This window comes from Amphiprion ocellaris, chromosome 2, assembly GCF_022539595.1.
Source record: "Amphiprion ocellaris isolate individual 3 ecotype Okinawa chromosome 2, ASM2253959v1, whole genome shotgun sequence".
NCBI lineage: Eukaryota > Metazoa > Chordata > Actinopteri > Pomacentridae > Amphiprion > Amphiprion ocellaris.
The window spans coordinates 14,177,453-14,191,106 of NC_072767.1; the positions used below are offsets into that span (position 1 = coordinate 14,177,453).

Sequence of the window (13,654 nt, forward strand, 5' to 3'; positions counted from 1 at the left end):
CGTCGGTAACCAGGAAGTTATTGTGTACAGTTTCACATGTCCGCGGCTACTTTCGGCTGAAGCAAAAATGAGCACCACACAGAACGGGGCGGAATTTGAAGCTATTTCTGTGCACAACTTTACGGAGAAGATTTTGGAGCAGGTCGTACACTTTCACGTGATGAAGTTCAGCGGCGGGTTTTTCCTCTGGGTCGGTTCTGCTCCGGTTCTGTCCAACCTGGCGGTGTCAATGAGCAGCAGATATGTGAGTAAAGTTGGATATGTGAGCCAAAACCAAAGGAAATGTTGTAAATCACTGAGCAGAACTGATTTATGGAAGCAGTAGATTTTTACACGATGAAGATTTCTTACTAGATTAGCCAAAGACAAGACTTCCCTCACTTTTATTTCCTCCATTAGCAGCTTCTAAACCGACTTTCCCGCGAATCATGACTCATCGTCATTGATTATCAAATAATTGCAACCTTTTTACAGGTTATAATGTTCCGTTTTTGTTGTAGCTGGCGCAAAATAAATAGTGTTTGAAATGGATGCTCATTTGGAGGCTGCTGACTGTTCTAATGTTAGTACTTGAGTGTGTATTGTGGCTACCGGTACCATAATAATAATAATAGTAATAATAATAATAATAATAATAATAATAATAATAACAACTTTATTTATATAGCAGCCTTAAGAACAGCGTTCACAAGGTGCTTTGACAGTTGAACCATGCAAACAGACAATCAAGCAAGATATAAGGAGACCAGCCAGAGCAGTCAATTAAAATGAATAATAAAAATGATAATAAGTTCCTTTGTTTGATATGAGTGCTGATCTCTCTCCATTCACCAGACTTTTCTGAACATCTCTTGCAAATTTAAAGACTCTAGGACAGTGTTTCTCAAATAGCTGAGACTGAATATTTTATGCCTTTGTAGATAACTTGTAGATCAACTGAGGCGTAATGTTTACATTGAACTTGTTTTTCTTAAGAAAATTCAGGTGTTCGTAATGTTTTGAAAGAAGATAATTCATTAAGTGTGAAAATTTTCAGAATGTACATTTTTGAACTGAAACAAAGGGAAAAAGTTGGAGTTGTGATTTATAGGTTATTATGCACTGATTTTACTGGTTCGGCCTACTTCTGGTCCACAGATCAAATTGGGCTTTATGTGGCCCCTGAACCAAAATGAGTTTGACACCCCTGATCTTTACTGTGAAAAACAATAAAATGGAATCAGATAAAATAACACAGCCTTGCGTATTCATGTTTTAATATAAAAACAGTATATATATATATATATATATATATATATATATATATATATATATATATCTACAGACCCTTTCCAAAAAATTAGAATACGATGGAAAAGTTTATTTATTTCCACAATTCCATTCAAAAAGTTAAACTTTTCTAGATTATAGATTCAGGTCCCACAATTCAAACGATTTCAAGTATTTATTTTTTTATTTTTACATAATTTGGGCTTCCAGCTCATAAAACCCACAAAAACAGGAATTCAAAAAATTGGAATTCTGTGAAGAAATCAGCCCAAATTTTGCAGGGCATGAATGTTTTAAACTGAGTGTCACGCACTAATCATCTACTAAAACCAGAGCACCTGCACAGGTTTCCCCAGGTGTCATTAAATTGCTTCAGTTTGGTTCAATTGTCTCAGTTCGGTTCAATATGGGGAAGACTGCAGACTTGACAACTGGCCAGAAAACCATCATTGATACCCTCCATAGGATGGGTAAGCCACAAAAGTTCATAGCTAAGGAGGCTGGCTGTTCACAGAGTTCTGTGTCCAAGCATATCAATGGAAAGTCTAGTGGAAGGGCAAAATGTGGCAGGAGAAGATGCACCAGCAAAAGAGATGACCGTGGGATTATCAAACAGAGAAGATTCAAGAATCTGGCAGAAATCCAGAGAGAGTGGAATGAGGCAGGAGTCACAGCTTCAAAAACCACCACATTCAGACGCATCCAGGAGATGGGCCACAACTGTCAGGTTCCTCGTGTCAAGCCACTTCTGAGCCTGAGCCAATGTAGGAAGCGTCTCAACTGGGCCAAGGAGAAGAAGGACTGGACTGCTGGCCAGTGGTCCAAGGTTCTCTTTTCCGATGAAAGTAAAGTGTGCCTTTCATTCAGGAATCGAGGTCCAAGGGTTTGGAGGAAGGCGGGTGAGGAACAGAACCCAAGCTGCTTGAGGTCAAGTGTGAAATATCCACAGTCAGTCATGATTTGGGGTGCAATGTCCAGTGCAGGTGCTGGTAAACTCTGCTTTCTTAAATCCAAGGTCACCGCAACAGTCTGCCAGAATGTTTTAGAGGACTTCATGATTCTTTCTGCTGAGGACCTGCATGGAGATGCAGATTTCATCTTCCAGCAGGACCTGGCCCATACTGCCAGAAGCACCAAAACCTGGTTTGATGCCCATGCCATCACAGTGCTTGACTGGCCAGCCCTAAACCCCATTGAGAATCTATGGGGTATTATCAAGAGGAAAATGAGGGGCACCAGACCCAAAAACAAAGAAGAGCTGACAGCAAGCATCAAGGAGATCTGGGCTTCCATAACTCCCAGGCAATGCCACAGGCTGATTGCCTCAATGCCACGGCGCATCGAGGCAGTGATTAAGGCAAAGGGATTCCCAACCAAGTATTGAAGATTGACATCGTTTTGAAAGTACCATTTTTTGATTGATTTGATGTGATCTTAATTTCTTTCTTTTTTTCTGCAAAAACTGAGAAGTAAATGGTGATTTCTTCACAGTATTCTAATTTTCTGAATTCCTGTTATCATGGGTTTTATGAGCTGGAAGCCCAAATTATGTAAAAATAAATACTTGAAACATTTAAATTGTGGGCCCTGAATCTATAATCTATGAAAGTTTAACTTTTTGAATGGAATTATGGAAATAAATAAACTTTTACATTGTATTCTAATTTTTTGGAAAGGGTCTATACATACATACACACACATATACAGTGTATATATATATATATGTATATATATATATATATATATATATATATATATATATATATATATATATATATATATATATATATATATATATATATATATATATATATATATATATATAAATAAAGTCCAGGGTTACAGTGATAGTGAACTGATCTATCTTTGTAGTCGTTCGAGCTAAAAATCTGAAAGACACAATCTGGGGACAGATGAGACTTTGAAAAAGCTGCAGGAACAATATGGGACCTTCAGGGCTTCATAATGCTCTTTTGAGGACCGACACACAGACAGCTGTAGACACCTCAGACACATAGCTGTTGCTATTACGCTTTTGTCTAGTCTGCTGGGAGAATTCAGTTTCATAGATGCACTAAAGTTTATATCAAATTTTTCTACACACACGCCAGTATTAAACATACACACTCCTGCTCTTGTAGGGAGGTTGCTACATGGACACAGTTTTTGAGCTTCACACTGAGGGATTTGCTCACACTTTCACTGACTTGGGAGATGACAAATTTTTTGTCAGGTGAACTATAGTGGACCCTGAAGTGTCACTGAGGCCAGTGTTATAGTAGTACAGTAGTGTTTGTGTTATTTTGTCTAGGTCATTTATATCAATGACTATAGGCTAAATAAGAAAAAGAATTGAATCTTAACATGTCTATGATACGTGACACATATCACAGACCGGAAACTGGAAATAACTAAGCTGTATCTTTAATTTGGAATCACTGGAAGATTTAAATGAATATATATCAAAAACGTTTGCTCAGTTAAAAAAGCATGAGTTGGCTAATGACATTAAGACAGTTAAACATTATGTTTGAATCCTAACAAATGATCAGTTTGCTGTAAAGAAAAGCTAACAGCTTTTGTCCTTTTTTTCTTCTCCAGGATTCAATGCCTTTGTCTACATTAGTATTGGGGGACCCATCCAACACAGCTCCAAATTCTTTGGCACAGAGATTAGGTAATGTATGGTATAAGTATATTCGTCCGACTCTGTCTCCTTTAAGATTTGTGCTCTAGAAATTATTTACAAGCATATATAAATATATATATATATATATATATATATATATATATATATATATATATATATATATATATATATATATATATATATATATATATATATACAGTACTTACACTACCGTTCAAAAGTTTGGGGTCATCCAGGCAATTTCATGTTTTCCATGAAAACTCACACATTTGTTCATCTGCTAACATAATTGCACAAGGGTTTTCTAATCATCAATTAGCCTTTCAACACCATTAGCTAACACAATGTACCATTAGAACACAGGAGTGATGGTTGCTGGAAATGTTCCTCTGTACCCCTATGTAGATATTTCATTAAAAATCAGCTGTTTCCAGCTAGAATAGTCATTTACCACATTAACAATGTCTAGACTGGATTTATGATTCATTTAATGTTATCTTCATTGATTAAAAACTGCTTTTCTTTCAAAAATAAGGACATTGTGGCAAGTGAGGACAAGTGACCCCAATCTTTTGAATGGTAGTGTATGTGTCTGACTGTCTCCTTTAATATATGTGCTCTAGAAATTATTTAAAAGTGTGTGTATATACTTAGGCGGATATTAAAGGACTATACCAGTGTTGATGTAAATATTTATGAAAGTGTATCTTAAAATCACCTTACTGCCAACAGTGCTGCATGTTTTTGAATGTGTTTTTTTTTTTTGGTTGCAGCCACTGACAGACATTTTAGTAGCTTATGAAAGTAAATATGGAGAGTTTAAAGCTGAGTAAAGTGATACTTCAGTAAACATGTCTGCTTTTGGTGTTGTCAGAGTGTGTTAATGTAACTGTAAGTTTAGGCTGACTGAGAGCATTGCATTGTACAGCCAAAAAATCATAACATAATATTGGCTAAGTAAAAGGGTTGATGATATTAATTGTGAATTAATTGTGGAAGTCAAGGAGTTAATTCAATTCAAGTCTCCACAAGTCGAGCTAAGCCACTTCAAGCTTAAAAACAAGAGGCTTCCTGCTTCTTTTATTTTGATTAAAAAAATCTAAATAAACAGTCTTCCATGCACAAAAGGATGGCAGTGCAAAAGAATCCACAGCATTCTTAGTAAATAGACTAAAACACTGATGTGGTCTTTTAACCTAAACATAGTGACAGAGCAGACATTTATCTCAGGCTTCCCCAGTTTAATCTTTTACCAAAACATGCCATTTTGTGTAATGTCTGAACTAAAAGTGAAATAAGTGTCTGTTTCTGTCTGTTGCAGCAAAGAAGACCAACAAGCAAGTGTTTGCGAGTTACAGTCTTCCAATGACGGACTCAAATCTCAGTCTTTTGGTGGAGAACAGGATCAAAAAGGAGCTGGAGCTTCACCCTGAGCACTTTTAGATACATCTGACCCTTGTTGGCATGTAGAACATACAGCAGCAGATCCTTTCTCTGTTCATTGCACTTGGAATTAAAGTTGAGCAATTTGGGTAAAATATGTTTTTTGACAGATATTGACATTTGATTTACAATATAATGTTTCAAAGTCCTGCTTTTAGTTCTCTCTGTAATATGTGTATACACTACCATTCAAAAGTTCGGACTCACCTCCTGATTCAATGCTTTTTATTTATTTATTTGTCTCATTTTCTACATTGTAGATTAATAGTGGAGATTAACATTTTTTTTGTTTACAACATAATTCTATATGTATTCGTTTAGAGTTTTGATGTTTTCAGTATTTATCTACAATGTAGAAAATAATTGAATGAAAACCATTGAATGAGAAGTTGTGTCCAAACTTTTGACTGGTAGTGTAAAATGTGGAGGAGCATTATCACAACATACCATCAAAAGTTTGTAAAACAGCTATCACAGCAGAACTGCGATACATATGAGGTGTGGCTATTCACTAACAATAACCCAACTCAGACCCACAAAATCTGCCAGAAACTTGGCTGTCATGATCGATGACCAACTAACCTTCAAGGTTCATGTGGCCTCTGTTGCTCGGTCATGTCTATTCTCCCTGTACATCAGGAAGATCAGACCCTTCCTGGCTCTCTAATATCATGGATTGACTACTGTAACTCGTTACTGGCAGGCCTCCCCTCATGCACGTTCAAACCTCTGTAGATAATCCAGATTTCAACCAGCCAAAAACAGCTCATGTCACCTCCCTGTTCAGATCACTTCACTGGCTTCCAGTTGCTGCCCGCATAAAATTCAAAACTCTGACACTTGTCTGCAAAACTAGAATGAAAACAGCTCCCTCCTACCTGAACTCTCTCATTCAGGTCTACACTCCCACCTGCTCACTACGCTCAGCCAACAAAAGGCTCCTGATACAACCACCACAACAGGTCCTGTCCATAGGTGGACTCTTCTCCTCTGTGGTTCCCCGATGGTGGAACGACTTACTAAACTCTACTCAATCTGCAGAGTCTCTGTCAGTCTTAAAGAAAAGATTTAAGACCCAGCTCTTCACTGAACACCTTTACACTTGACAGACTGCAAAAAAAATAAAAAATCCTATTACATCTGCACTGTCTATAGGCACCACAGTCCTATTGTCACACTTGAACTTGTTTTATGGCTTATCCAGGTTGTTTTCTCCTAACTAGATCCTTGCTTGTGTTGTTTCTACTCTTGCTTTGGATAAAAGCATCTGCTAAATGAAATTGTAGAACTGTAGAACTAGACTGGGCTTATGTCAGTTGAACCACAGGGTGAATGAAGGAAATACTTAGTGTTAACTGATCAGTGAGAGAGCATAAACAAGCCCCGACAGTTTCAATCTACTCAAATACAGCATTCATTACAGTCTAATTTAATAGCCACACTTTTTATATCGTGAATGGCAGCATTTGCAATTTGCTAATTACAATATTTGAAATTGTGATTTCAATTTAAAATCAATTCATTTCTCAGCCCTGCCTTTAATACAGTAATCCCACTCCAACATAATAACAAGGACAAATGGTCACATCAAGTGTTCTTTTATTGACATAATAAATTAAGTGGTTTATTATCAAAACATGTAGGCCTATGGCTTTTTGTACAAATGCATCATATTAAAAAATAACACTTAGAAAACAGCATTAGTTGTTAAGGGTTTTTTTCATGTTTTTTTCTCTGAATGTTTAACTGTTGAAAACATACAAACTAGTAAACCATACAGGGTGTTCAAAATACGTACTGTGTGCTAAATATGAATTAGAAAATGAAGGGATGTCTGGATGTCTTGTGTTTTTTTTCTGGTATATTTGCACAAAAATGGTTTATGAGATGGTTTATCTACCTGATGTGCTTCATAGTCTATCAACGTAAGGTTATGCTCCATACATTATGAAAGAAGGGCACATGTATATATACCTTACATTTTTATGCAGTCCTAAGGGATACTTATGTAGTAAAGTGTATAAATGTAGACTAGTCACAACTAGGCCAGGTCTATGCAGACGAAACTGCTCTATTCTAAGCTTCACAAACGTTTATTTCAAAAAACTGTAAAATATTGTGCTTTCTGGCAAGAGTTACACTTCCTAGGAGCAGGATTACAACATTACCACAGTACAGAGAACAAGGAGTGATAGCTGGAGTGGAAAGATTTGCTAATTAAGGAGGTATTTCAAGCAACAAAATTGCCTTTGGCGGCATGACAAAATAAATACTGTTTTTTTTAATTACATTGTATCTACTCTGTTTAGTTAAAAGAACAGAGCCATCATGATAAAGCCATTTAAAAGCTGAGATGCATCATAAGACATAGATTAGTGCACTGACAAGTCACTCTAATGTCCGTTCAGCTCTCAGATTTGTTTTAGCATTACGCACAGTCTCTACAGGCTACACTTACAGTCTGCCAAGGTCTCCGGCTGTTCGTCTCATCTGACAACCATCATACGCCCAGCACAGTAGTAATGCTGATTTAAAAATCAGTGTCTACACTGACCTCACCTCAGAGGATAAAGTGCCACATTGGACTTATAGTAGTGAGACCACAAATGAAGAAGAAAAAAACGTGTAAAACCATTTGTGCCCTTTCATGCAAAAAGTGGTGGTGGTTTAGCCAATCCCTGGATCTCCCAATGTGTTGGCTGAAAATCACAAACACTTGATTGTGTCTCTGACATTTAGTGCAAAATAACTTATAAAGAATTATAAGATGCAGTGAAATCCTGTTTCAACAAGTCAAAACTACAAACAGAAAACTCACAGAGCACACATTATTGAAAGTTCATCTACTGTACTTTGCCTCTTCACTTGGCTGCGTCTGCTTATTTTATCTGAAAAACACTCCTGACAGCAGACAGCAGCTCAAGAAAATCACCAACACCACTTAAGACGTTCATATTATTTAACACACACTGACTTCAGATAAACTTAGTCCAGTACAATGGTTTTTGGCAACTCCTGAATGAATCATAGTCACTACAAATTACACAGATTTACTATAATCATCATTTCAAACCTCACCACAACAAGAGTTCATCTGGTTCATCCGAACAATCCTTTTCCCTTAAAGGTTTTGGTCACAAGTTCAGCGACCATTCAGTCAGGTTAATGCTGGAGCAGTTAATAGCACAGTAGTAGACTATTGCTCTGACGCTCACACCCCGTTGGCTATGGCACTGTTTCCGATCACCTCGCCACCAGTTGCAAGGGCGTATGAGGCAGGTACCGCTGCCAGAGCGGTGGCTGCTGCCACTGTAGCACCGCCAGTGGCTGAGAGGTGTAACGGCGTGTCATGGACGCGAGAGTAGTCCCTGTCACTCTTGGCGAGAAGGAGGTGCTGCTCTCCTGGATGGAGCAGGGTCTGCCGGGTGAAGGTCTCTCCGTCGGCCAGGCTCTCCGGCAGCGGCTGACCCCGCGGCTCAGGCAGCAGCAGCAGGCAGATGATGCACAGCAGGGTGCAGCAGGCGAAGATCACATGATGCAGGAAGTAGCCCTTCTGGTTGTGGAGTTCCATGATGGGTGCAGTGAGCATGCCAAAGCCAGCACTAGCCAGAACCAGGCCCAGCCCTCCGCCCCTGCACAGGGAGACACACAACTGATCAGTTACCAAAGTTTCCTGATGGAACTTGAACTATAAACAGCATTAATGTGCTTCAAACAGCATGCATTCAACAGTGTTGGAAGTGGGAGGCTGCATCCTATATAGCAAACTTTATGTGGTCTTAGTACTTCCCTCTCCCTTTACCCAAACCTTCAAATACAGTCATTCAGTACAGCAGTAAATACTTTGGAGGACACTAAATATGAAAAAGTTTGAAGCACACTAGTCTTGCATGGGGGCTGCACAGTGGTGTAGTGGTTAGCACTTTCGCCTTGCAGCTAGAAGATCCCTGGTTCACGTCCCAGCTTTCCCGGGATCTTCCTGCATGGAGTTTGCATGTTCTCCCTGTGCATGTGTGGATTTTCTGTGGGTACTCTGGCTTCCTCCCACAGTCCAAAAACATGGTGAGGTTAATTGATTATTCTAAATTGCCTGTAGGTGTGAATGCATTGTGATTGTGTGCCTGTATATGCAGCCCTGTGATAGACCGGCCTTCACCGTCAGTCTGCTAGGATAGACTCCAGCCCCGTGACCCTAATGAGGATTAAGTGGTGTATAGATAATAGATGGATGGATAGTCTTGCATGGCTATATTTCTGCAGCACAGAATGGTTTGGCTTCACCTCATTATCATTCTGCAATAAGGGTAAAAAATGCTCTGGCTTGTTTTTATTTCTTTACACCAACCAGAATCATCTTGTGTGGCGTTGAGGCCATGCTATGACAATGGTGCAACATTTGCATGCAGGTAGACAAGAACTGATTGAAATAGCTAATTAGCTGATCAAAGTTAGCAGGGCTGCCTCAATACACGACCCAAATGCTCTGCAAAACTTGACATTTTCATTGTGGTAGGTTGCAGCCCAGAGGCTATTATCGCTGTGGGGAATGTGAAGGGGATTTTGAAAACAACCCACAGAAAGGGGAGGAGAAACCTGCATGAAATCCATGGCCAATGGCAGTCTTATACCCACAGCCGATATCCGGTGAGTCAGAATAGAAGCATACTGAACCGTTTGAGGCTATCATGCACCATGCTTTGTCAGTCAAAATTGCATCACAAGATGGCACCATTAAGCAATTTGACAACAGGAGCTGTGTCCTCGGGTTCATGCACTGTTAATAATATACAATATCAAGTCAGTTAAATGGAACCAGCATGCTTTTCCAAAGACTGCACTAATTTCTGCCAATACCAAGTTCTGATTCTCTTTCCTGTCATTGGGTTTTTTTCTGTGCGATGGCATAAGGTGCCTGAGTCAGCAGCCTGCCATGACTGAATGAATGTAGCTAATAAGAGAAAAACACTTTTATTTTTTTCAAAAGTAACAGTGATACAGAAACTGTTTTAATGCTGTATTGTTTGGAGCAGTTTTATCTTCATTCATAAACTAATTGAATTTTTGTAGGCATGTATAGCTCCTTTTTTTTTCTTCAATCAATGTCCAGTGTACGTCAATGGCACACAAGTGTTTTCTACATTTGGATGTACGTGGTCTTTTTGTATGTATGTATACTTAAGTACTGTACTGTATGCTGATTGGTTGCTTTGCCCATGATTGCTTTTCTGGGTGCAATACCAATTACCTTAAAGGTCATCACATATGGGGATTTTTTTTCACTTAAAGGGCATCTGTGTTGCATAGGTACGAAACCGATGAAGGTCAGATGACCGTAAACATTTTGTCTTTCCTGCTTCTGTAATTACAGCGTGACCCTCCTGAAGCATCATTTGTTAACCCCTTGACGCCTGAATTTATTTACAATTAAATAAAAACTTTTTTTGTGTGTTTTTGCTTTCCAGGTGATGCTAAAATAAGTGGAGCTTGTTAATTTATCTACTACACATAGAACAGATATATAATAATAATAATAATAATAATAATAATAATAATAATAATAATAATAATAATAATAATAATAATAATAATAATAATAATAATAATAATAATAATACGATATATAATAATTACGTCCCACTCCAATCGGTCCTATGACAAAACAGTGCTTGCAAAAGGTTCTGAGGTACGTATTGAATATGCACAAACCGGCATTGGTGGAATGAACATGCTATCTTGGCTACAGTCTGAAAGAAAGTGATATGATGTGAATTCGTGACAACAGGTGTAAAGGGGTTAGTGCTGAGTAATAAGGACAATACACCAGTTTTTCTAAGGTTTTCTTCTTTCTCTGTGTGTAATGAAAAGTTTGCCGGGGGCTTCCATAAGATTTGCATTGAATTTATGATCATGCAGGCTCACCTGATGACAGTCGGAGTAATTTCTGCACAAAAGAAGATGCTGAGTATGCTGACAGCATGAGAGGAGAACATGCCAATGATGGAGAAGGCCACTGAGAATTTCCTGTTCAGAGTGTCTCGAAGAACTGTCCAGAAGAGAACAAGACAAGGTAAGCACACTAATGACACCCAGCATATACCAGCCAGTGTTACTTAATGTCAGTGGAATGAATCAGTGCTTATATGGTGGAGTGACCTTGACTACAATATATGCAACCTTGTTCTCAGATCAGCAGAATAGTTTATTATCACTACACTGCAGCTGTACCTGTGTCGTGGCGAAGGCTGTACTTCCCAATCACTGGGTTCCATTAGTGAACATTGGAGAGTAGAAGAGAGGAAACATGTCATTAGTAAGTACAAAGAGCAGCACAGTGCTGACTCAAAATAAGCAGAATTAAAAAAGCCTTGAGGAGAATTCAGAGCAGTTTACCACTGAGGCCTGAACTAATGACTGCATACTGCAGATGTAGGTCAAAAAGACAGAATGAAGGAAAGGCTCCTGTTAGACTGAGGATTGAACTGCAGTCTGTTCTGTTTTAATGACTCAGGGATGGCATGCATGGTGTGCAAGATTTTCAGATTTATGTTTTGCAGTGTGAAGGTATGAAAACTGTCCAAGACAATTTTCATAAACTTCTTGAACTGATTTATCTGATTTCAAGCATTTCTAAACCTCTTCCCCAAATAGCAATTACATGCACAGCAGCAGGTCTGTTGGCTTCACAATATTCTCAACATGCCAATTATGCAAAGTGCATGAGGCACAGTTAATAATAATGAGATCAAACCAATTATATTATATATTGGAGGATTTCTAGCTTTTCCTTTTCAGAACTAAAAACTAAGTATAAAGCATGCATTAACCTTGAGTTTGTAAGCTCTAACTAGCTTACTAACTGAGCTGGTTAGAGCTTACTACAACTACTAATCCGTCTGTAAAGAAACTTCCTTGTGCTGATCACCAGGGGGCATATTCCATATATTATATGAGGAGACATAAGGCCTGTGTTATACATTCCACATCCACACATTTCCATGTGTCTATGCTACAGGGGCAGTAGGGCACCTGACAGCAAGAGTGTAGCAGGAGCAAAAACTACACATTTGTGTTGTCTGCAGCTGTCACTGTGCATATATGTTAGTATAATCAAGGTTGAATTACAGTAGGTAACTGGATGATTGTTATTAATGTTGGCTATTTTTTAAAAGTTACATTTTACTGTAACCTCCGCAGCTATTCCCCTCCACAGACCTGAGATGTGTTTGCAGTTATGCCTCATGCTTGAAACATTTCCTCTTGTAGAAGAGATGCATATTGTGCATTATAAACATTATCGTAACAACTAATAGTTTTGTGGCTTTTGAAACAAATAATTGTCTTAGGCCATGCTAAGCCCAGGATGCAGTGATGGTGCCCCCTGCAATATAGTGTCAGAGGATTTTTTCATTCAAATGCCTGATTTATTGAATGGACCAAGCAGGCCTTCCTTGTTCTATGAGCCAAATCTTCACCAAAACTTTTCTTTTTCAGAGTTTAGGTTACTGCTCAGAAGTTGCTGTTGTTGTTTCCTATAACAAAGGGAATTTAAAAAATGGTAACATGCAGATAACGGAAAGATAGGAGAAAGCTGCATGAGATGAGATACCCACAGTCTATACCCTGTGAGTCAGACTAATGTCTGCGAGACCTAAATGTCTTTATATTACATTGCATTATAACTCCACCAAGGAGGATAACTCAGCGGAGTTATGTGACGATCGGCGTTGGTCTGTCTGTCTGTCTGTTAGCAGGATTAGTCAAAAATGGACTAACGGATTTGGATAAAATTCTCAGGGAAAGTCAGAAATGACACAAGGACCAAGTGATTAGATTTTGGCAGTGATGCGGCTTATAGTCTGGATCCACGGATTTGTTAAAGATTTCTGTATTATTGTGAGATAGCAGCACAACATCACGGTAACTATGACTACAAGTGAACGCTACGTCAGCTGCCTGCTAACAATCACATGATTGCAATCCTACTACAAACAGACCACTGTGGATCACGAATTTTTAAAGATTTCATCCGTCGGAAATCAAACGACTGAACTGAGTACTGCTCTCTGAGTGCTTTTCTTGTTTCATAAGTGCACCAACAGCACATACACAAGAATATAAATGTGCATTCTTTTATCCACACCTTTCCTTCTATTTTCATTAAGCAGTTGCATGTCGTTCAACCAGACACAAGAAAGAAAATATGTTTCTTTTTGCTGTCATGTTTTCTAGTGTGCATGTGTGAAATGTGTGTGTGCATCATGATTGCAGTACACAGTGCGGGTACGTCCACTG

At 38.6% G+C, this 13,654-nt stretch overlaps 2 protein-coding genes across 2 annotated transcripts in view; one reads left to right on the top strand and one right to left on the bottom strand.

The window, feature by feature from the left end:
* psmg4 (proteasome (prosome, macropain) assembly chaperone 4) lies at window positions 1-7,201 on the top strand. The gene is made up of 3 exons (XM_023272314.3): window positions 1-244; window positions 3,871-3,946; window positions 5,241-7,201. The coding sequence occupies exons 1-3, from the start codon at window positions 68-70 to the stop codon at window positions 5,360-5,362; spliced, it is 375 nt and encodes a 124-aa protein (XP_023128082.1). The 5' UTR covers window positions 1-67; the 3' UTR covers window positions 5,363-7,201.
* The window catches only part of LOC111569887 (solute carrier family 22 member 23), a 27,231-nt gene continuing 20,521 nt past the window's right edge, over window positions 6,945-13,654 (bottom strand). Inside the window, exons 8-10 of the mRNA XM_023272316.3 lie at window positions 11,588-11,620; window positions 11,282-11,405; window positions 6,945-8,994 (exon numbers count right to left, since the gene is read on the bottom strand). Coding sequence (XP_023128084.1) covers window positions 8,574-8,994; window positions 11,282-11,405; window positions 11,588-11,620 — 578 coding nt within the window. The 3' untranslated portion in view covers window positions 6,945-8,573. The remainder of the gene's footprint in view (window positions 8,995-11,281; window positions 11,406-11,587; window positions 11,621-13,654) is intronic.